Below are 22,406 nucleotides of genomic sequence, written 5' to 3' on the forward strand. Positions count from 1 at the left end.
ACACTACAGAAGCTACAGCTGTTGAGCCTAGTAAATCTCCTCTCGGGCTTCATTCTCCTGTTTCCAGTCAGTCTTAGAACAGTATAATCTGCATGTTTTAGCTCCTTGTTCATGTTGTTAGGATGTTTAAGTTCATTAACTACATATATGCAAGAAAAACTTCATGCTTTACAAGAAGACACGAAAAATATTTCAGGTAGATCCCACTGAAGCATTTGTTTGGCAAGGAAAACATATCTAAAGAGTCGCATTCGTCGGCAGATCGAAATCTGACATCGAAATTAGTGAGAGAAGATGACAGATACGACCGAGAATTTTCCATTCTTGGCTCCGTGGATTTCCATCCATTGACGAAGAGATAGATAAGCCCATTCAGCAAGGGCAGTGATTGCAACAGTGAGTCTCCTTTTGCATTTGTATCACATCATTCAAGGCCAAGAAGAAATCTACATTGAGAAAGCTGATCTCCGTCAAAGTTATATCTGTAGTGGATTCAAAGAAGGAGCGTCGGCGCATCGGACCTTTCACTAATCTCGACGTTTTCTGATGCTGAGGAGTGAGAGTGTCACAGGAAAAGAAATAGAAAGTTGGATGTATAAGAAGAAGAAAGTTACAATAGTGCAAGTAAAGACCTCAAGCTATTTATGTATTCTTATCTGCCGAACGTGAAAGACTGATACAAGATGCCACGCAAGGATTGAGTGGCTCGTCAGGCCCATGCTATCCCCACACGTGTGGACCAATCAACAAGCGGCTGTACAGTCTCCACAGCTGTGATTCAAAGTATGGAACGCGAGAGACGAAGGTTGGACGGCCGAGAACACCGCTTAAATCTGTCTATTTATAATCCGCCAGTGCAAGAAAGCTCTTCTCCATCTTCTCTCCAAGGTATACTGTTACTACTGTTCCCTACCTGTATGTAAGAGAGAGAGAGAGAGAGAGAGAGAGAGAGAGAGAGAGAGATGGATCAAGCAGGTCCAACAGAGTTTGTGGTGGGGAATGGAGTGGAAGAACTCAGCCTGGAGTCAGGCCAAGCACCTGCGGAGAGCCAGAAGCAGCAAGAATATGTGATTACCTCAGCTCATGCTGTTGATAAAGGTCTGTCATCAACTTTCGATCGATACACACACACACACACCCCATGCATGTTTCCTTCCTTTCCTTTCGTTTTTGGCTTCCTACACCACTTCTCTCTTTGTGATCCCCTTCTCTGCAAGACATGCTTCATAACTACAGTAAACCATAGATTCCTCGACAAATGAGTCTTTCTTTTCCTCATGAGATTCCTTGCAAGACCGGCTGTTTGACTTTGTCTTCATGGAATAAGTTTCACGTTTATTCATTGTCAACAGTACTTCTAGATGTCTTTCACTGGCTTGGGGCAATTAGAAAGGTGCAGCAGCTGCACTGCAAGTTTTCTATGCTCATTGGTTGCTGTAGTTTTGGAATTCTTGGCTTTTTCTTGTAGGTTATGTTATTTATTTTCTAGTCATGGATTGTTGATGCCGGCTGCAGATTCATGGCAACAAGTAGGGCTGATGATAGTGACTGGATTCAACTGTGCCTATGTTTTGAGCTTCTCTAACCTGATGCTGGTGCCTTTGGGATGGGCATGGGGTCTCACCTGCCTTGCTGTTATAGGAGCCTTTGCCTACTACGCAAACTGGCTCTTGTCTGGACTCCATGTTATCGACGGCCACCGCTTCATCAGATACAGGGACCTCATGGGCTTCGTCTTCGGTACTTCCCTCTCTCACTCTCTCATAGAATCTGCAGAAGAAGAGACGAAGAAGACTGCATGATTCTTCTTCACTCTTTAACTGGTGGGACATGCACCGATGGATGACTCCCACGCCTGTGGAAATGGGAGGATTTTGACTAAAAGGCACAGGGAAAGAGTAGTGGTATCATCTTATCATCTATATTAGGGCCAATAACATGGAACCTCGGAGTAAGTGGCCTTCCATCTTTTGAGGTTGAACTAAAGGTGATAAGAAAAAAAAGCTTATCTCTTCACGGGAACCTTTCCATAAGTGTCACTCCGATTGCGTTCTCAAATGATCAACCAGCAAAAGTACGTCATTGCAGCCGATACTGTACATATTAGTCTTGGATTCATGTTCATAAAATTTAGCTGCCTGTCTTCTTCTTCTTCTTCTTCTTCTTCTTCTTCTTCTTCTTCTTCACCAAAAGAGGATGAGCTTGAACATGGACCCTCTTACGGCAGAAAGATTGGAACTTTACCCTCCGGTTGGACTTCAATGGTGGATCATGCAGAGCGCAGTTCACTGAACGCCACCAATCGGTGCCTATGAATCACTGGGATTCTTACTTTTTCTCTTTGGTGCGGTTTGATGATTCGTTTCTTTCGCTTGTCCACAAGATCTAAAACCACTGTAGTCAAACATATCATTGCATGGGGCCAAAGCAATTATTTCCCTTTGGATTTAGTAAGCCATGTGATGCTACGTCGACCATTACCTTGGAAGCTTGTGGCTATCTGACGCTTCCATCTTCCATCTTCCATGGCTTCTTCCGGGCTTGGGATAGTCTTTGAGTTCCTCATACCAATATAATATGAGCACTACTTGCTTTGCTCATAACCTCTTCCAATTTTAAGGCAATTTCCTTGTTTACCTGAGTGACCAGGACACAATTTTAATGGTGGACGTATCTAATATATTAAGATCAAATCTTAGAAAATCTGGCACATGATTTTGTGACAAAAGAGAGACCAAAACTAGAGAGGTGTTGCACTGAAAATTGCTGACAAACTTGTCTCTAATTTGCAGGTAGGAGAATGTATTACCTCACATGGTTCCTGCAGTTCATGACCTTGCTTCTTGGTAACATGGGTTTCATTCTTCTGGGAGGAAGGGCTTTGAAGGTATCTCACTTCAGCTGATATCCATATCAGAATCATGAGCATGTTCCTTGAATTTGTCTGTCTCCTCAAATGGGAAACCTTTAGAGAGGCACTTTAACTTATTGTAAGAGTCTGTCTTGATCCAAAATCTGTCTTTATTTATTATACATGTAAAGATAGACACAGCTAAAGGAAGGGAGAATACATAGTTAAAGGTCTTTCATAGTTGAACTTCAAATATGATTAGCTTAATGCAACAGACTAAAAGAAGATGTTTGGAAGAGACAAAAGTTACACTGTTATTTTCTAGAGTAATAGTTCTAAGGGATCATGGCAACTCAAGTAGGCATGTTTGAGCAGATGCAACTTGAGTTTCTTTGCTCAAGCTTGTTCAAAGGAAATGGAGACTGTCAGATGTCCGATATGCAGATATGTGATCATGTCTTCAGCTTCCACTGTGATCAAGTATTCACTCGCTCTCCACTCAACCTTCTGCACAGGAGATCAACTTGGAGTTCAGCAACTCACCTCTGAGGCTCCAAGTTTTCATCTTGGCAACTGGTGTTGTCTACTTCATCTTTGCGTACTTTGTCCCAACGATGTCAGCCATGAGGAATTGGCTGGCAACCTCCGCAGTGCTCACCGTAACTTACGATGTCGTTCTTGTGGCAATCCTCGTCAAAGATGGTACTCTTCCCCTCCACCTTCCACTGTGTTTATCTGACAGCATGCATCTTACGTTGAGAAGCACAACTAAATGAAGGGAAAGCGAACAAAACCAAGGATTACAACATCCATGGAAGTGAAGTAGAGAAGGTCTTCAATGCCTTTGGCGCCATTGCCGCTATTCTCGTCTGCAACACCTCTGGCCTGCTACCGGAGATCCAGGTGAGAAAGAAGACCGACTGGGTTTGCTAGAATCACTGCTTGGCTATGCTCATTAGATCATCACTGTGCTACAGTCGACTCTGCGCAAGCCGGTCGTGGCTAACATGAGAAAGGCTCTGATGATGCAATACACAGTTGGCCTTGCAGTCTACTATGGCATCAGCATCGCCGGATACTGGGCTTATGGCTCCTCTGTTTCGGAGTACCTTCCGTATCAGTTGAGCGGACCAAGATGGGGAAATGTGCTGATCAATTCCACTGCCTTCTTGCAGAGTGTCGTCTCCCAGCATGTGAGTTCTGTTCTACCAATCCATTATCCGAATCATAGTTCGATCCCATGCCAAACTTTGTGCTTTATCTCCATGCAATCAGATGTTCTGTGCACCAATTCATGAAGCGCTTGACACCAAGTTCCAGAAGCTCGACGAAGGGATGTTCTCCAAAGCCAACCTTCGTCGTCGGTTCGCGCTACGTGCGCTGGTCTTCGGGCTGAACACCTTCGTCACCGCCTTGTTCCCCTTCATGGGAGACTTCGTGAACCTGTTCGGATCTTTCACGCTCTTCCCGCTGACCTTCGTGTTCCCCAGCATGGTTTTCATCAAGGTAAGGCAGCTCCTGATTCCTCCTCCATTATTCTTGCTCTCGCTTCCCCAAGAGATTCTTGAAGTTGAGGCTATCCTCGTCATCAGGTCAGAGGGAAGACGGCCGGGAGAGAGGAGAAGGCATGGCACTGGGCCAACATCTTCTTCTTCTCGCTTATGTCCATTGTGACAACAGCCGCGGCAGTGCGCTTGATCATACAAAACACTAGGATATACCATTTCTTTGCAGATACATGATCAGAGAAAGAACGACAACACCAGGATAGTCAACCGAGTCAACGTATGATGCAATGGTTTATGGGAAGGATAAACATGTTATTGCACCACCAACTTTATGTCTCTAAAGCAACATATAAATTGTGGTTTATGTTATAAATTGTTTCTTAAAGATGATCATAAAATCTCAATTTCGTTCTGCCAGTTTAGATTTCTTTTGGATTCGTACGCATCAATAATAATTAATTAGAGCTCATGAGAAGACCATTGAAGTTATCTACGGTTTAGAAGACCATTGAAGAATTGAGCCGAACCGGTAGACCGGAATGCCTTCGGTCGATAGCGAACGCCTCACGGGTTCACGGGTTCAAATGCCGTGGAATCCGGTCCACAGATTTGGGAGATCTCTTCTTGGCTTACGAAGCGAACGAGCATAAAATTCCCAGCTTCGCTCCCGAAAACATCCACCGTTCCGTCCCTCGCCAGCTTTCTTGCTTTCCTCATTCATCGGCGTGATCTGGAACAAGATCGATCCCTGGCCCAATTACTTGCCAAAGGTTTAATTCTTTTTCCTTATGTCTTTGTCCTGTTTGCGTCCAAGAAAGCGATAATTGTGCGATTGGTTGATGTTTTCCTTCCTTTTGTTGCAAAAAGAGACCCGTAAGGAATGATCGTTGATTTAACCATTTCTCGCGCTAGGTGGAACATGGTTAAAATGTATTGTTATTCTCCCCCAATTTACGAAAGAAAGGAGCAATTTTAGCTGGAAGATTATTTTCACATCTGGAACTTAATATTCAGACAAATTTATTTCATTTGTGCATGTTGATAGATCAGGTAATTGTTTTCTTTGTCAAGGGATTATTCTTTTCAAGGTAGAAATCGTTATAACAAGTGAAAGGTGAGTTCTCATTATGTGAACTCTGCCAAATTTTCTTTATGCCCTAGATTAAATGTTGTCACATTATCCTTTTGAGGCAAGAATTAAGAGACTTGTGATGGATAGATGTTGCTTCTGTCAAGGGAGGTCATTCATGTTTATCAATTTTGGTACCAGATGCTATTGCCGCCATAACACTCGGTCGAGAAAATCTGAAAGCAAAATAAGGGGAAAATTAATTGAGGGAAATTTTAATCAGCCCTGGATTTAGTTTTTTGTTAGAAGTCTGTTGGTGCCCAATGCCAGGGGTTTGGTTCTAAGTTCTGGTTTCTTTTTTTCCAATAAATTTGCTGCTTTCATGTCCCAGAATCCAGCATTATTACGGATCATTCCTAGTTTTGAGTTTGCCATGGGCTCCATAGTCACTTCAATTTGTCAGCTTTGTCAATCAGTTCATTCAGAGCAGTTTTTATTCTTAATTCAGATGCAATTTTTTACTGTGATGAAAAATTAACATGAGGACCTCTCAAAATTCATTCCTGTCTATTTATTTGATTACTGCACAGACAAAAAAAGTTGAATTATTAGACTATCTTTTCTGTTCTTGAAAAATGAGCAAAAGTGGACATATGGTCTTCCTGTTCTCTGCACTTTATAATGGATTTACTGTTTCGGTGGGAGATGGAAGATTAAATTTGCTTTGGGTGGTCCACACGCATGTTGCTTACATCTTAAAATCATCTTTCATCGATGTAATAGAGATCTTAGCTGATCAAGCTCCTCTGCGTTTAGAAACATTACGTATCATGATAGCAATCGCATTAGTGTCGTAAGCATCTTATATTTATTACATTTGCATTGTCTGTTTGTCTTCTCCGACTACACACTTTAGTTTATCTTTACCACCAGGATTGAAGTCATCCCATTGCTTTTAGGAATCATTTGTTTTTCTTATATTTCCTTATTTGCATGCATTCAATTCTATGTTTGATGCCTGTGTTATCATTCATTCGCTTTACCTAATCTTCTCTTTCATGTTTCTGTAGAATGCATACTCGGTATCTTTTATTTATGCAGTTTATAATTGATCGTGAAAGTTCCTCAAAAGAAAAAAGAAGGTGAGGAAGATGTAAGAAACAATACATATACTCTTTAGTAAAAATGGCTGACCTGATCATGATTTTCCTTGTGTCATTTTGCATGTGTGATAGTGACTTATAAGATGGAAATGACCCTTAAGAAATAATCATAAACATGGGTTCGACTAGTCTTAATGTTAATCTTTTGCTACAGCTTGTTTGCATGCTGACATGCATAGCACATTACAACTATGAAGTATCGCTTGTATGACCTTAGTTTTTCCTCTAATCTCCTACTGAAATGGTAAGACCTTCTGACCTTGTGAGTTATATTTTAATTTTGTTAAGAACCTAGACCTTTTCACGGTGTAGTTGTACTTGTTTCATATTGCTACTTAGAAGTTTATAAATATAATTATTGTGCATTCAGATGCTGTTACATGTTTAATTTTCTCTGAACAATACCTGTTGCAGAGATCCTATAGGGTCTGCCCGTGATTTGCTACAACCGGCTGCACAAATGGCTACTTTAGCTGGATTACAGCCTCTATTCTCCTTTGGGGTTATATCAGATGTCCAGTATGCTGATATCCCTGATGGTCACTCATTTTCTGGTGTCCCTCGATACTATCGTCACAGCATGCAAGTGTTACAAAGAGCCATAAGTAAGTGGAATGATCACAAGAAGCTCCAATTCTTGATGAACTTTGGGGATATTGTTGATGGGTTCTGTCCCAAGGACAAGTCACTAATCACTGTGCAGAAAGTCGTGAAAGAATTTGACAGATTTAATGGTCCCACCTATCATATGATAGGCAATCACTGCCTTTACAATCTTCCACGCAGCAAATTAATCTCATTGTTAAATATGCCCTCTGTTCACGACCATGCATATTATGACTTCTCCCCATGTCCTGGGTATAGGTTTATTGTTTTGGATGCCTATGAGATTAGCACAATTGGTTGGCCATTGGGTCACCCGAATGCATTGGCAGCTATGCAGATTTTGGAGGCAAAGAACCCTAATTCTGATAAAAACAGCCCAAATGGCATGGTAGGCCTTGAGAAAAGATTCTTGATGTTCAATGGTGCTATTGGGAAGGAACAGCTGCTTTGGCTTGATGATGTCCTTAAAGATTCCACCAAGAATGAACAGAAGGTTGTTATATGTTGCCACCTTCCTTTGCATCCTAAAGCTGCATCAGCCAAGGCACTCCTGTGGGACTATGAAGAGGTACTGAATTTGATACACAGCTATAAATGTGTGAAGGCTTGCTTTGCAGGTCATGATCATAAAGGTGGTTACACTGTCGACTCCCTTGGCATTCATCATCGTGTTTTCGAGGCTGCCCTAGAGTGCCCTCCTGAATCAAATGCATATGGGTATATAGATGTGTATCATGACAGACTCTCTCTTATAGGTACCGACAGAATGATGAGTACTGAGATGATTTTCAACTAACTAGGAACAAGCAAAAATATGGAATATATCCTTGATGATAGTTTTCCTTGTTTGAAGGATGAAATTTACTTAATCATGCTTTTTAACAGATTCCAACTGTAAAACATATATAATTAATAAAGATGTCCATGAAAAAAGCTTAGTCATTAGCTTTACCTTGTTCAGATAATTATTATTATAAACAAATATTTGTAAACATTTGGTCGTTCAAAATAAATGCATTCTTGGCATTCCACAATGGTCATCTGATTGTTATGCTTGATATTGTGTTCTATACTCAATCAGGGTGATTGCTCTGGTGTTTATTTACTGATTTTGTCACTTGACTTTTAGCTACATGCGGTATGTTTATTATACTCAATTCAAGTACAGGTTGAGCTAAAGACTTTTTTTTTCCTGTTCTGTGAAACAAATATTGTGGTGGACAAGGATGTCATTATCAACTAATTTAGTTCATTGTCTGCTATGAAGTTAATCAGAAGATATTTAAAGAATTGTTCTTGTTTTGCCATAGAAAGAAGATCATAGTGTCAGAATCTGAAAGCTAAGGTTTCTCCCATAAATTTGTAGTGCTTTATCATTTAACCTTATTTGTTTGTACAACTAGATTTTTTTAATCACTGATTAGCTAAGTATTAATTGTTAAACTGCTTTTGCTACAAGGCATATAAAGTTTCATGTTGAAAGAACCTACTTTACAAGAGTGCTATTTAGAATTCTCTCCCATTACAAATGTCTAAAGAACAAACCAGTGCATGATTCCATACCATCTACAGTTAAAAGGAGTAGCACATATATACAAGAAAAAATGACCATGAACATGTTTATTTAGCACCAGTTTGGTATCTAATCTTTTAGGAGTAGGGTTATATTTTATTCTTTAATCAAATTAAAGAACTGATGCATGGTAGCTCCAGAAGAGGTCATAGAACATAAGCAGCATTAAGTTGTTTATGCATGACTCTAGCAACTTGAGCTTAAATTTGATTTGCATGGAAGCCAACTAAAAACAACTGATGGATGATCTTTTTTGTGAATTAGCTGATCCATCACTTTGATGACTTCTTTAACATGGGATCAACAAGTTCTGCGATCTAAAGATGCTATTGCACTGGTCAATAATCAGAATGCACAATCAAGAAAGACCACTATAATATCTTATTCCCTGTAATTTCCCTGATACAGATGCTGGTACTTATAGCAGATGACAACACCTTCAATAACTACAGTTAAGATGCCACTGCAGCTGTGCTGGTTAAATAAAACAAGCCTTGGCTGCAATGATACAAGTCTGCAGAATCACCAGCTTGCCTCACAGGGAAAGTTAATTCAAATCTTACAAATCATCGATGCACCATATGTGTTTTCTAAACTGGCTTCCTTCCATTATATAGTACTGTGTAGAAGACATTCTTACAAGGAACATAGGACCTGGCATCTCCACAACGTATCGATTGTGCAACAATGTTTAGAAGATGTTTTACTGCTTCTTTAGAACATAGATAAAAAAGAAGTTTAAAACGGAATTGATCGAGGAGTAAAAGAATCAAAAATTTATAAATCCGTTGGATTATCTTTGTCTTTAAAGGTGTTTTCTGGAATTTACGATTTCTGAAAGGATAAAATCACATATGACTAAAATGTTAATCCTATAGTTGAAAAGTAGGAGAACAAAAGACATACAAAAGACGTATAAATTCAATATTCATCGGGATACATTTTCCCTAAAGATGTGAGATGATGAGTCCAAATCAAATGTTAGCTTATCACACTACATACATTTTAATTTATATTGAGATTTGACGATGATGCAGATAATTTGAAATACATGTTTACCAATGGATCTTATCATGTTAATTGCAAAATCTATAAGCTTTGTTTGAGATTAAATTTGATAAGATTGATGATTAAAATTGGATAAAAAATCTCAAAGTTGGCAAGTAGTAAAAATCTCCTAATAATTGCTTGCCACTCAGATTATTATCCAACCCTAATTGTTGATCATGATTTGAAATGATGGTAGTCAAGTTTACATAAGAATGAATCAAGAGAACAAGAGTTAATAAGAGAATATGTTAATATCGAAATTTAATTCTTTTCTAATTAATCGAGAGTAGACGCGTCAAAGTGCGTTCAGGAGTGGTTCGATTGGGTCATCATCGACTCAATTTTGACCGAACCGGGTTCGCGTTTGACACGATTTATTCGCGTCGGGTCCAACTTAGCCCATTACAGTCGATACTGTTTCCCACCACTCGATTTGGTTACCTGAACTATTATTGCTGAATTCGTCGGGCCCTGTTGGGCTTACGTGTCAGTCATATTGCTTCTGCAATAAGGGGGCGGGTACACACTCGGGTCGGGTATTCAATTGTATTGAGAAGTCTCTTTAAATATGATCACGCGCCGGCTGTTTCATGGAATTTGCCGTCTGATTTTTATATATTATTTCTTGCTGTCGCTCGTCGTTCCCTTTGGTCGTCCTCCATTTATTGTCAGTCAACAGTTGGCTCGCCCAATCCCGGCGAGATAATAAATCCCTTACCCTCTTCTTCTCTCCTCTCCTCTCCATCCCCTTGAGATCGCATCTTGCAATCGAATCGAAGGCGGTGGGTTTGAGGCGCAGCGAGCGAGGGACGCTTCCTGCTCCTCGAATCGATCTAGGGTTTCAGATCTGCCGCTTCTTGATCCATCTGGGTAATTCCTTTGCCCCTTTGTCTTTATCTTTTGTATTCCTCCTTTTCTTTCGTTAAATCGAGGGCCTATTTCGTTCATGTTGTTTTGTTTTGTAAGAGAAAATCATCTCTGTGCTTTCTTGATGGTACTGTGCAAGCTGTTCGAATGTTTGTCGATCGACAGCGATTTGTTGGCCATCATGGTGGAGAGATCCGTTCTTTAGTTACCCTTCTTCCAGGTACTTAAGGGGAAATCTTGAACGTGCCGGCCAAATCGGATTTCTTACACGGATAAAGATTCTTTCGTTTCTTGAAAGAACGGAGAGTCCAAGTCGGGTGCTAAAGATCGACTAATCTATGGCTCTAGTGGTCATCCAAATAACCCTTTCAAAACCCTAGAAGCATTGTACCCGCTCCCAGGCTTAGCAAATCAGCCAATATCATCTATCTTGTTGCTGCTCTTTAAGACCTGTCACCGCATAATTATCTGCAGTTACTGAGTCTTTTAATTTGGCCTATTCTTGGTTGTGAGAATTAATTTTTACCAAGCTCCAGTTGAAATTATGCTGGTTTATCCATTGACAAGTAGCTTAGTCTGACAACATCATTTGGCATCCTACGACTGACCAAGTTTCATGATAGCCAAATGATGATGACCAGCAAACTTTGACAACTTGTACAATCATTATGCTTTCTGGTACGGGAGTAAGGCCTGGGACTTGTATGTAGTTTGTCACGGAGCTTTCACTTCCATCAGGCTCCTTCCTACTTTTTTTCCTTGTACTCCTGTTGATTTGTCAGCAAATCATGGTTAGATTCTTTACTATTTACAAAGAAACATTGGGCAACAAATAGGATATGACGTAATTATTCTGATGTTCTAATAGGGCTGTCCTATATCACAACATGAATTAAGATTAGAGATGGGCATGAAATGGCTTTTGGAAGTAAGTTGGTATAAGCTACCCATGGCTTTAAGCTTTTAGAGAATAATTTATTATAAAATATAAATAACTTGATGTACAATATATTAGTCCAGTGAAAGTAGTATGAGTTTGTGTCTGATAAGTTTTTAATATGGATCGGCTTATAAAAGATGGTTCCAGGCCTTCATGTTTGTTATTATGTAATTTTACCATCATATTTATATAGTTTGAGAAAGACGCTTCAAAGTAAATTCAGGAGTTTGAAGATTTACATAAAATATGACAATTTTTTTATTTGATTGTTTAACAGCCTACCACTTGGAAATTTGCTAGACCAAAGTATTTTGGTTTCTGTCAACAGTTCAGAATTTTATCTCTAGTGAATTTCTTTTCTAGTTGTGACCAATATGATATGATCTGAATGCTTAATGGGAAAAATTAGCAGGATAATTGTTTCTCTCTATGTCTCTCTGTTATTGTGGAATTTTATTTTTGCTGAATCAGCTTTATATTCAACTCAAATAGTTGGTGCTTCCAGAAGAATACTTGGGATGATGATGTTCTATTTTTTTTACTTATATGATCATAGATTTGTAATTATTACTATTTTAACTAAAATATGTCTGATAAAATTAACTTTAATTGCAATACATGTCATTGTTTCCTTGTCCATGATGTTTTTACTGCTTGCTTGGTGCTGAATTTCCATGTCTTCTCTGATAAACCACCAAGTATAATTTAAGCCTATCTGATGGTTCCTTTGCAATATTCTAAATCTTTTTCTTACACTTTGTTTCGTGATGCTCAGGCTGCCGTTGTTCATATTTAAATTGTGATAACAACATCATTCATTATCATTATCCAATGATAATTATGAATCTACCGAACAATGTTAAGCTGCTTTTGGTTACAAGTATTGTTGGGTCTTTGTGATTCTAAAGTTGGAAGACATGGCAAAACTTGGATTTGGTGGTCGCAGGTACTATAAAATCATTTGAGATTTGCATCTTTTCCAAAAAGGTTTGTCTTTATTATTGACATAACATCTTGTTTAATTTCATCATGATTGCAGCATGCTTACAAGAAAATCAAATGAGAGTATGAGAATAATTATTTCAACAGTCATTGGAATTGTGTTAGGGTATTTGATAGGTATTTCCTTTCCTACAGTTAGCATAACGAAGGTAAAATGAACTGATTCATTCATCATTTTCTTTATGGATATTGTAATCTGATTCTTCCATAGGAGGTGATATTTTTTACCTGTAAATTTTGCAGCTTCACTTCCCTTCCAGCATTGTATCATACATTGAAGACAGGAATTCAGGCCTAACAACCCAAACTTTATTGAATCACGCTTGGGATTCAGCTAATCGAAATAGAAATAATTCTACCTCAAACACTGATGATACTCCAAAGGTGCTTTGCTTCTGTACTTGGTGTACCATGCAATCTGTGTTTTACAATTTTGATGATATTTTGTACTTACTGTTTTGATTTATTCATTCTTGTAGTTATAAATACTTATAGGAATTGCTATTTGGTATGATGAAAAAAAAAAAGAATGGTGCATGGGGTTGTTTTTCTGTTTAATTCTCGTTTGGTTCAAGAAGATACTGTAATTTGAGAAGGTTGGATTCAGAAGGATCTTTAGTTGATATGAATTTTTGAGACTATTTGTGGTTCTGTAGAATTTTCCAATCATGTGAATGAAAGAAATGATATTGCTTTGTGGTTGTAGGTTTAGTTGACACAGCTTTATCTGATGTCATGGCTTTTGGATCTTTTAGGATTTGGTAATTGAGGGGTTAAGATCTGCTGCTCGCTTATGTAATTTGTAAATAAAACTTGGAATACAACGAGTCCCGCTTATCTTTTCTCTTAATAATGCCTGTGTATTTGTCTAATAAATTGAATTTACTAGTAATATTCGGGACCCTTTTTATTTGGTACATGCTTGTTGATGATATTGTTTTGGTATATGTGTCATATGGATTAGCTCTAAACTTATCAAAGAGAAACTTTTAGAATTTAAAATATGTCCACAAGTATCATGTGGAACTTTAACAATACCGAAAGAATTAGATAGACAAGAAGTTCCAAGTAGAAGTCAGAGATATCTCAAGTTTAATATTGAACAAAAATGGAAGATCGATGAAATACAGAGTTTCAGTGGGATATTAAAGTAGAGAGGTGCATTGAGTGTTGTGTAGTATATTACAAGGCAAGTCTCTCTGCCCTTTGTTGTTCCTCTATATTCTTTTCTGGAGGATTTACCCTAATAGTAGCAGCAATGACATTACAACAGTAGGAGCTTAACATTTAAAGAAACAACTTTGTCACTGAAAGGCTTGGTGGACTATTTGGTGAACTTCATGGTCCCAGCACACCTTGCCAGGAGTTATCAGCATTGAGCGCTCATCTATTTAAACAGATCAGAAGGGTGACTCCTTTCTGGTCTTTCAAAGGATGGTAACTCCCAGGAACAATTATGAAGGGGTCTCTACCCTTCTTTAATCTTGAACTTCATGTTAAAGTTCCAGTTAAGACTTAACACTAGCTGCACAACTACTTCAGTTGTCCAGTGCCAATCAGAATGCCACTGAGCAATAAGGGCTAGATGGTCAGGAAAAGCTACTGTTTTAGGCGAAATATAATTATAAGAAATGGGCTTATTAGAAGGACCTAGAAGCTTATAAAATATATTATGTAATCTTTTCTAAGATATCTCTTAGACAAGTTTAATATACTCTTAATTTTTCTTACTAATTCTCTTGGGGGGATTTCTATCTTCCTTGAACCAGAGAAACACAAGTTTTGGTTGGTCTAACAAATCATGTGACCCTTAGGTAAAAGGAAATTTGTAATGTCAAAGATGCATTATGGATCAATAGTTAGGGAACAACATATGCAAGAAAATAAGTGTTGTTGGGATGATATTTAGGTGGGTACGTGGGATCATAGAAAAGAAGGGAATAAAGAACACATACATTTAAGTGTCTGTGATTGAGGATGGAAAGTGAGAAAGTTGTTTAAATTGATATCAGCTTGTCCAGCAGAGACCTCTAAATGCATCAGAGAAAAGTGAGTCAGTCAGGTTTAGTGGTGTGAGTGATAGAAGAAGAGAAAAAGTGCATAACAACTAATAAGGTTCACCGAATTTAAAAAAATAATAGGAAAGGTAGCACATAAATGGATGCTTGTGATTCTCTTCCTCCCCTCTCTTTTTTGTCGTTTCTTCTAGTCCTTCGAAGCTGAAAAGAAAGGTTTCATTGCCCAAATGTCCTCATCCTTTGCTTTCCTTTTTCTCCTCTTGAGCGATGACTCCCTGTATGTTCATTTCTCCTTGTTCCTTTGCTATATGGGTCTTTATTACACTCGCACATCGAGTTGCATTCTTTTTACACTCACACATTGAGTTTCTTCTCTTGCACCCTTACCATGTGCAGCTCTTGCCATGTCAAGCTGTCTTTTTAACACCCAAGAAAATAGTTGCAATAACAATGGTAAAAAGAAGCAACAAGCAAAAATATATGTATTTTGTGTGTCATTTGTATATCAACTTAATAAAAATTCTTCTAATAGGAGGTTTCTTGGCATCTCAAGGGCAATTGTTGTGAATGCTCATGTTCATTACACATGAGATGCCAAGCAACAGTAAATTTAATGTGGTAATACATCTCAGTCATAAACTATAAATGTTCGATAGTAGTATGCCACGCCCTTTCAACTTCAGGTGTCAAAGTGCAAAAGATGCAGTAATCTTGCCCCCTGCTGGAGTGGGTCTCATCTTTTTAGCTTCAAGGGGCCAAAGATGCAACAAGTATGACATAGAGCAGCAACCTAAAAAGTGCTAGGCTTATGAGTTTGGGCAGATAGGTGGTGAAAAGAGGAAAAAAAGACAACAAGGGCAAGAGGATTCAATAGAACACGGTCTATTCATGAAAATCTCAAATCAGACATTGAAGGAACACGTGATGCAAACTTAAACACATACTTAATGGTTTGAGGAGGGAGAAAGACAACGTTTGATAATGGTTTAATTCCATTATATTTTCATTAATTTGGGGCTTGATGGATTATGTATGGTTGAACAAAATTCTAGGACAACAGGGATTCTAGAGGCTTTAGAGATTATATAGTAGTGGAATTTAAGTTGTAGGATGTTTGGGAAAAGAGGGGGCAGAAATTTAGAAAACTAGTAACTTCTGTCGCTCATTCTGAGTCCTCAACTCATTTGTGTGGGGAAGGTAGTAGCTTCATTACTCACTTTTATAGTGGAACAAGGAAACTATTCATTCATGGAAAAAGAAACTCATTCATTCTTTCTTCAAAGGAGATAGATTTCCATATTTGATTTGGAAAATAATTTTTAAAGATTTCCATATTTGATTTGGAAAAATAATATTACTTTTTTGATGTTACATCTGATTGGTAAACTTTCATCAATATGACTGAATTTTCAATTGGTATTTGTAATCTTAAAAAAAAAACAAGTTATGATTTTTTTTCCATCTTTTTTTATTGATTTCTTTTTTCTTCTCCTTGGACAATCTAGATAATTGAAGTAGGAATTTGGTATTATTAAATAGGTTTCTGATTATTTAATTTTTGCTTAACTTTTTCCCTAAGGTTTTATGAACTATATATCTGCACTGTATTGACATGAAGTGGAACCAAATATTTTAGTATAGAACATCAACTTTTCCAAGTGGAATGACTTAGTATGAAACAATGAACTATGTTTATTTGAAATTTTGTTCAGAGGATATGTAATTATTTTCATCCTCCATTAATATTGCAGATTTATGTTCCTACAAATCCCAGAGGTGCAGAACGACTACCACCTTGCATTGTTGTGCCTGAATCAGATTTTTATTTACGCAGATTATGGGGAAACCCAGATGAGGTGGGGTAGTTGTCTGTAAATTCTTATCGAGCATATCTTGATATTATTGGCTTGAATTGCTCTGCTGTTGTTGCTGAATGTTCTTTTTTGTTTTAATATTTAAAGTGGTTGAGTTTTGGATGAAAATGGATATTCATAGGAATATTTGTGAGCATCCTTCTTGAAACTTAAAACATGTGACTATTAAAAGATATTTCTGCAAAGCTGTTATAAGTTATTATTTATTCCTTATGTAACCTGTATTCTTGATTTACATCATAATTCATTCTTTTTGGATTGTTATATGAACTGAAGTCCCGCTGTTATATGCTTAGCATGATATGATTTATTCAGCTTGTGGAGCCTTGTAAATTGTTTTGCTTTGGAATTATAATTGGATCCTTTGATCAGTTATGCCAGATGATATAATCAAATTTTCACCCTTAATTATTATTTCTGAGAATGATAAACTCAAATTTGAGCGTGATTTTTTTATGAGATGCATCTTGTTGTGAATCTATATGCTTGATCTTGATGTAAAACAAATGGACTTGACACATGGTGTAAAGTGTTCAACACAGTCATGGTCTCTGATTCCTTGATGCTGCCATGTGTTGCCATTCATCTTAGATAGCTAAATGTCTCTGTAGACATTCTTTTTGTGTTATAGACTTATATTTCTGTGCATCTGCTGCTTGAAATACTTGGTATCAGAAGGTTTCAATTTATTACTTTTTATGATTCATATATGGTTTTTTTTATTTGAAACACCATTTATCAAATTGTTAATGTTACTGTCTGACCATGTCAGAGAATGATTATTTTGATGCTAGCTCTTGGATAATTTTCTTCATATGAAGTCGTTTCATTGTTTGAATGAAATGTGCAGGATCTGATTGTACAGCAGAAATATCTTGTGACATTTACAGTCGGATATGAACAGAAAAATAATATTGATGCGGCAGTTAAAAAAGTGAGTAATCATCCATTGAATAAGGTTCTATACCACATTTTTTTACTATATTTGATGGTTCAAGCTCTGATCCTTTTCAGAACTCAACATTAACAAGTATGGGTAAATATTTCTGGACTAATGACCCATTCTTATTTCAGAACTAAGGAATTTATAATGGGATGGGCCCTTAGTTCACTTGGCTTTTCAGTTGTTTGGTTCTTTTATTTCAAATTGATAGCTGATTTCCTTTTCTTTACATTATTCTGTGAACTTCGATGCAAAGAAAGATGACCGCTATAGGCTTCATAATTGAATTTGTGCAAATTCTTCAACTTTTCTAAGTCTTTTCTGAGAAGAGATGGTCATGTGAATTGTTTGAGTCAACATGCGACTTACGTTTAATTGCATGGATGTAGCTTTATGGAAGTTATCCAAGAGTAATGGGCAGGGAGATATTTCTCATAGTTCTCCATGTATAAGTAAGACACATCTTCCTAGTCTTTGTAGATCTGCAACATCTTGACATAAAGTACTTTTCCTTTACTGACCATGGGTACATGGAACATGGAACATTCTATGTTTTGGTAGGAACATTCTTTGTAGATCTGCCACATAGTTCATGTCACAGAGGATAGTGTTAGGTTATTAGTTTGTTGGGTCATGGAATGCATTAAATTGCTTAGCTCGCCTACTGTAATAAGTAAGATATTTTGATCCACGTCAGTAGCTATTCATTTTTGGTCAAAAACAGAGTTGTTAAAGAACCTGAAAATTGTGTTGATTTTTTATACCTTTTGTCATTTTGGGTTCTTTGATAGATTCTAGAGGAAAAATATTTTAAATGGAATTTTACTTGATTGATTTGTGTTTATGACACTTAAAGATTAGATCTTCAAGTCTGATTGATCTTTATTGCATGATGCGTGCAATCAAGAATGTAAATTTGGAAACAAAACCTGGTTCACAATTCCAGAGGTTTAAGTAATCACCACACTCAATTTATATTGGAAAAGTGTAATTTAAAAAAAATGTACGAAAGAAAAGCATTACTAAAGCTTGGGACACAAAAATGATGATGTTTAGTAAGAAAACAAATGCCTAACATTAATCCTTTAACTGTATACATTGTCGTGATAAACCCAAAAATGGCTCTAGAACTAGAATAACAGTACACTTTCAACTGATCAGTCAAAAATGAAAGTCATAAGCAATCTTATGGTACATGTACTGGTTACACTATTGCTGTAATTATCAGAACATCAAGAATCGAAGACCAGTTGTCATCTAGTATCATAAATAAGTATACATTGAGAGATTAGTATCTGTCAGGCTGAATTGACAGATATGGAAATACGCAAATAAAATTCAGAATGCAAAAAGGAATCCATAGTCAAAAATAGGAAAAATAGAAAAACAAACAAAATAAATACAAAGAAAAAAAAGGAATCCATCGACTCATAGTCAATGATGATTCGATTCATGTGGCCAATGTTTAAAATCTGTGTTGATAATGGTCAGTGGCCAGTCTGGTACAGTACTGATATGAGTCGGTATGCTGTAGCCGGAGGAGTAGGTGGTGGTGGATGAGGAGGCGGCATATCACTAAGAGGAGTAGATGGTGGTGTATGACACAATGGGGAGTGGCACTGTTTAACCAATACCAATTGAACCAGATGAAAACTGTGTTCCAGTTTGCTGTTGGAACATTGGTACACGTGTTCTTTTAAACATTGCATTAGGCTTCCATGGAAAGGATCAATTTATGCAGCCCTCTTTTTGTGTTGCGGTGAATAGAGGGACTGCTCATGACAAACATTAACATGGTATTAAGAAACGTCTTTTATTAAAGGAAATTTAATAAACATAAAAAATCCAAAGCAAGTTTGTTGAATTGTACAAAGCATGTCATCTGTTGTTTTATTTTCCAAAGTCAATTAAGTAGGTTAACCATTTAGAAACTTGATTGAAGCAAAATACTAAATTTGGAAATGAGCGTATGATTTACAGACCTGTGCTTGTTTCCGGAGCTTAGTATTTTGAATTTTTTTAAATAGCTGGGTTCACAATTAAGAAGCAGAAACACCTTGCAACAAAGAAGGGAAGCTCAGCACTGAGCCGGAAGAATTTTTTACATTTGTCTGATTTTGCCCCCAAAAAAGTAGAGAACAACACTAAGCCAAAGCCCCAAAGTGTGCATCCTTTATAAGGTGAATCCTATTTTTTATTGAACAGGAAATTATGGGGTTTGAAAAGGAAGCCAATGATCTCGTCATACCAAGAATTCTGTCATGCTGATGCTTTACTCTATTATTATCATTAATAATAGATTAACAATTTATTGATTATTCCAAGCTTCCAGAAATGCTAGATGATAACTAGCAGTCAAAGAATGAATATAAGACTTAAGGTCTTTAGCCATTGAATTTCTTAGTAAATGCCAGAGATGTGTAGGAGAGTTTGTTGTCTTTTTCTCTTTTAATTCTGTTCTGTTCTTTTATAATAAAGGAATTGTATGGGTCCTGGTCCTGTTAAGAAGTTAATGAATTAGATTTTTGGATGGTTTTGAGCCTAGTGTTGTCTTCAATTATCCTTTTCATAAATGGAAAATGCTAACTAGTTAGAAAAACTTCCTATATTGTTATCTGCAAATTTTCACTTCAGTTGCATTATTTTGATAATCTTTGTTGCAGTTCTCAGAAAATTTCACAATATTGTTATTCCATTATGATGGTCGAACTACCGAGTGGGATGAATTTGAATGGTCAAAACGGGCTATTCATGTGAGTGCCAGGAAGCAAACTAAATGGTGAGAAAATGTTTATTTCTCTAAGTTTATTGTTTTATTTGTGTACTTTTATATTATATGGTTAAAAATTTGTTGTCTATGGTGTCTAATTATATTACTTCATTTAAGGTGGTATGCCAAAAGGTTCTTGCACCCTGATATAGTGGCACGATACGAGTACATATTTATATGGGATGAAGACCTTGGATTAGAGCATTTTGATGCCGAAGAGTAAGTGCAGGATCTCTTCACTGACAAGTCCTTGAAAGGTTTCCTTTAATTGGAGTCATTTTTCTTCACTTTTTAGGTATATTAAATTGGTAAAGAAGCATGGACTAGAGATATCACAGCCGGGTTTAGAGCCAAACAATGGTCTAACATGGCAAATGACCAAAAGGAGAGGTGACCATGAAGTCCACAAGTAAGCCTTTGAATCTTTATTCCTAGACAAAAAATGTCCACCTGATAATTGTGATGTTGTTGGTTTGAATCTCATCTCCATCAACCTTTGAGTTTATACAAGTTGTGGCTTTATTTCCTAATAGAGAAACTGAGGAAAGACCAGGCTGGTGTGCAGACCCTCATTTGCCCCCATGCGCAGCGTATGCAGTTTTAACTTGACCTGCATTTGTGCTTTTTACTCAGAACCTGACCACTGGATACTAACCATTTACAGGTTTGTCGAGATAATGGCAACCGTATTTTCTAGAGATGCATGGCGTTGTGTTTGGCACATGATTCAGGTAAGAGTCAGTGATCCTTTTTGTTTCGTGCCATGTGCTGTTTGTTGTCTTTACTATTCCTTGTGTGTCATTGTACATGCAGAATGACTTGGTTCATGGATGGGGCCTCGACTTTGCTCTTAGAAAGTGTGTTGAGGTACACTGCAGCTTTCGTCTTGTCACAAAAATTAGTCAATGGGGAAGCATGAATGTTCTTTTGCATGCTCTACATCTAGTGTGATTTCTTTATAAGTCAATGGGGAAGCATGAATGTTCTTTTGCATGCTCTACATCTAGTGTGATTTCTTTATATCTTGTTTGATTATTTTTTCTGATACTGGTGATTTTGTTTGATTATCTTCATTGTCCTACTTTCTCAACTTAGCCGGCTCATGAGAAGATTGGAGTTGTAGATGCTCAATGGATTGTTCATCAGGTGGTTCCTTCACTCGGAAATCAGGTAAGAAGATCTTGATGTGACCAAATGAATGTCTTCTGAAGTTTTGTGACTCTGTCCTGTAGGCTTTATTTGACTGGCTGTTCCTTTATTTTTCAGGGCCAGGCAGAGAAAGGCAAAGCACCATGGGAAGGGGTTAGTGAATTCTGACCACTATATGTGGGTCATTTTTACCATTACATGCTTTGCTGAGTATGTTCTAACAATTTCACAGGTCCGAGAAAGGTGCAGAAAAGAGTGGGCAATATTTCAATCACGGATGTCGGATGCTGAGAAGGCCTATTATCTTTCGATAGGGATCTCTCCCCCTAACTCAACGGTTACTTAGATTAGTGTATTAAATTAGTCCTGCACCGTTAAATCAATAGTATTTATTGTGTTTGATTGTAGATAGATGTATTTTTCTGTACTTGATCATTTCTAGTTTCTCAAAAGTTTTCCCCTTTTAATATGTTAATCCACCGTTAGCTTACATATGATGACTGAAAGAGCATATACAGCAATGGTTGTAGAACCAATCCACAATTGCAACCACCTAAACGTTTATCCTTGCTTGGAACGTAGGCCATTTTTTTGTTCCTTGTTAAATTGGCTAACGATAACTGCGAGTTGCTTGTCAAATTAAAGGATCACTGGGAATGATGGAAATCCAATTTGTCCGGGTCAAACTTTTTGTTCGGTAATTTTGTACAGGTAAATCCATGAAAAAATGAAATTTGGCTTTGTACAGGGAATGATGTTGATGCGGCTTCAACATCGTGAACCCACAAGTTTGATTTGGTCAAATCTAGATTTTTACTGCATAATGGCCTCACAGTAGATTGGTCTCTCAACTGAAAAGCATAATTTACTAGAAACACAAAAATTAAACCTTTAAATGATGCTTTAAAATATATCATACTCAGGGGAATCTAACAGCAAAAATTAAATGAAACCATTATTGAAACATAAACTACTGAAAATCTAAAAACTGACATTTTAGGATTTATGGATGAACGGAAACTT

At 37.3% G+C, this 22,406-nt stretch overlaps 3 protein-coding genes across 3 annotated transcripts; all 3 read left to right on the forward strand.

Annotated features, from left to right (window-relative positions):
* Window positions 1-867: 867 nt before the first annotated feature.
* LOC103970959 (proline transporter 2-like) lies at window positions 868-4,732 on the forward strand. The gene is made up of 8 exons (XM_009384869.3): window positions 868-1,098; window positions 1,516-1,740; window positions 2,793-2,887; window positions 3,367-3,553; window positions 3,630-3,754; window positions 3,829-4,044; window positions 4,127-4,357; window positions 4,444-4,732. The coding sequence occupies exons 1-8, from the start codon at window positions 963-965 to the stop codon at window positions 4,591-4,593; spliced, it is 1,365 nt and encodes a 454-aa protein (XP_009383144.2). The 5' UTR covers window positions 868-962; the 3' UTR covers window positions 4,594-4,732.
* Window positions 4,733-4,893: 161 nt separating this feature from the next.
* LOC103970733 (manganese-dependent ADP-ribose/CDP-alcohol diphosphatase) lies at window positions 4,894-8,231 on the forward strand. Its single transcript, XM_009384641.3, has 2 exons — window positions 4,894-5,129; window positions 7,006-8,231. The coding sequence occupies exon 2, from the start codon at window positions 7,052-7,054 to the stop codon at window positions 7,991-7,993; it is 942 nt and encodes a 313-aa protein (XP_009382916.2). The 5' UTR covers window positions 4,894-5,129; window positions 7,006-7,051; the 3' UTR covers window positions 7,994-8,231.
* Window positions 8,232-10,439: 2,208 nt separating this feature from the next.
* On the forward strand, window positions 10,440-21,875 carry LOC103970734 (uncharacterized). The gene is made up of 15 exons (XM_009384642.3): window positions 10,440-10,690; window positions 12,403-12,573; window positions 12,667-12,778; window positions 12,873-13,013; window positions 16,399-16,503; window positions 17,372-17,455; window positions 20,128-20,243; window positions 20,352-20,453; window positions 20,530-20,643; window positions 20,768-20,824; window positions 20,899-20,965; window positions 21,048-21,101; window positions 21,330-21,404; window positions 21,501-21,536; window positions 21,616-21,875. Exons 2-15 carry the CDS (start codon window positions 12,545-12,547, stop codon window positions 21,727-21,729), a joined length of 1,206 nt encoding a protein of 401 aa, XP_009382917.2. The 5' UTR covers window positions 10,440-10,690; window positions 12,403-12,544; the 3' UTR covers window positions 21,730-21,875.
* Window positions 21,876-22,406: the final 531 nt, after the last annotated feature.

The sequence above is a fragment of the Musa acuminata genome, chromosome BXJ1-11 (genome assembly GCF_036884655.1).
Source record: "Musa acuminata AAA Group cultivar baxijiao chromosome BXJ1-11, Cavendish_Baxijiao_AAA, whole genome shotgun sequence".
NCBI classification, from domain to species: Eukaryota; Viridiplantae; Streptophyta; class Magnoliopsida; order Zingiberales; family Musaceae; genus Musa; species Musa acuminata.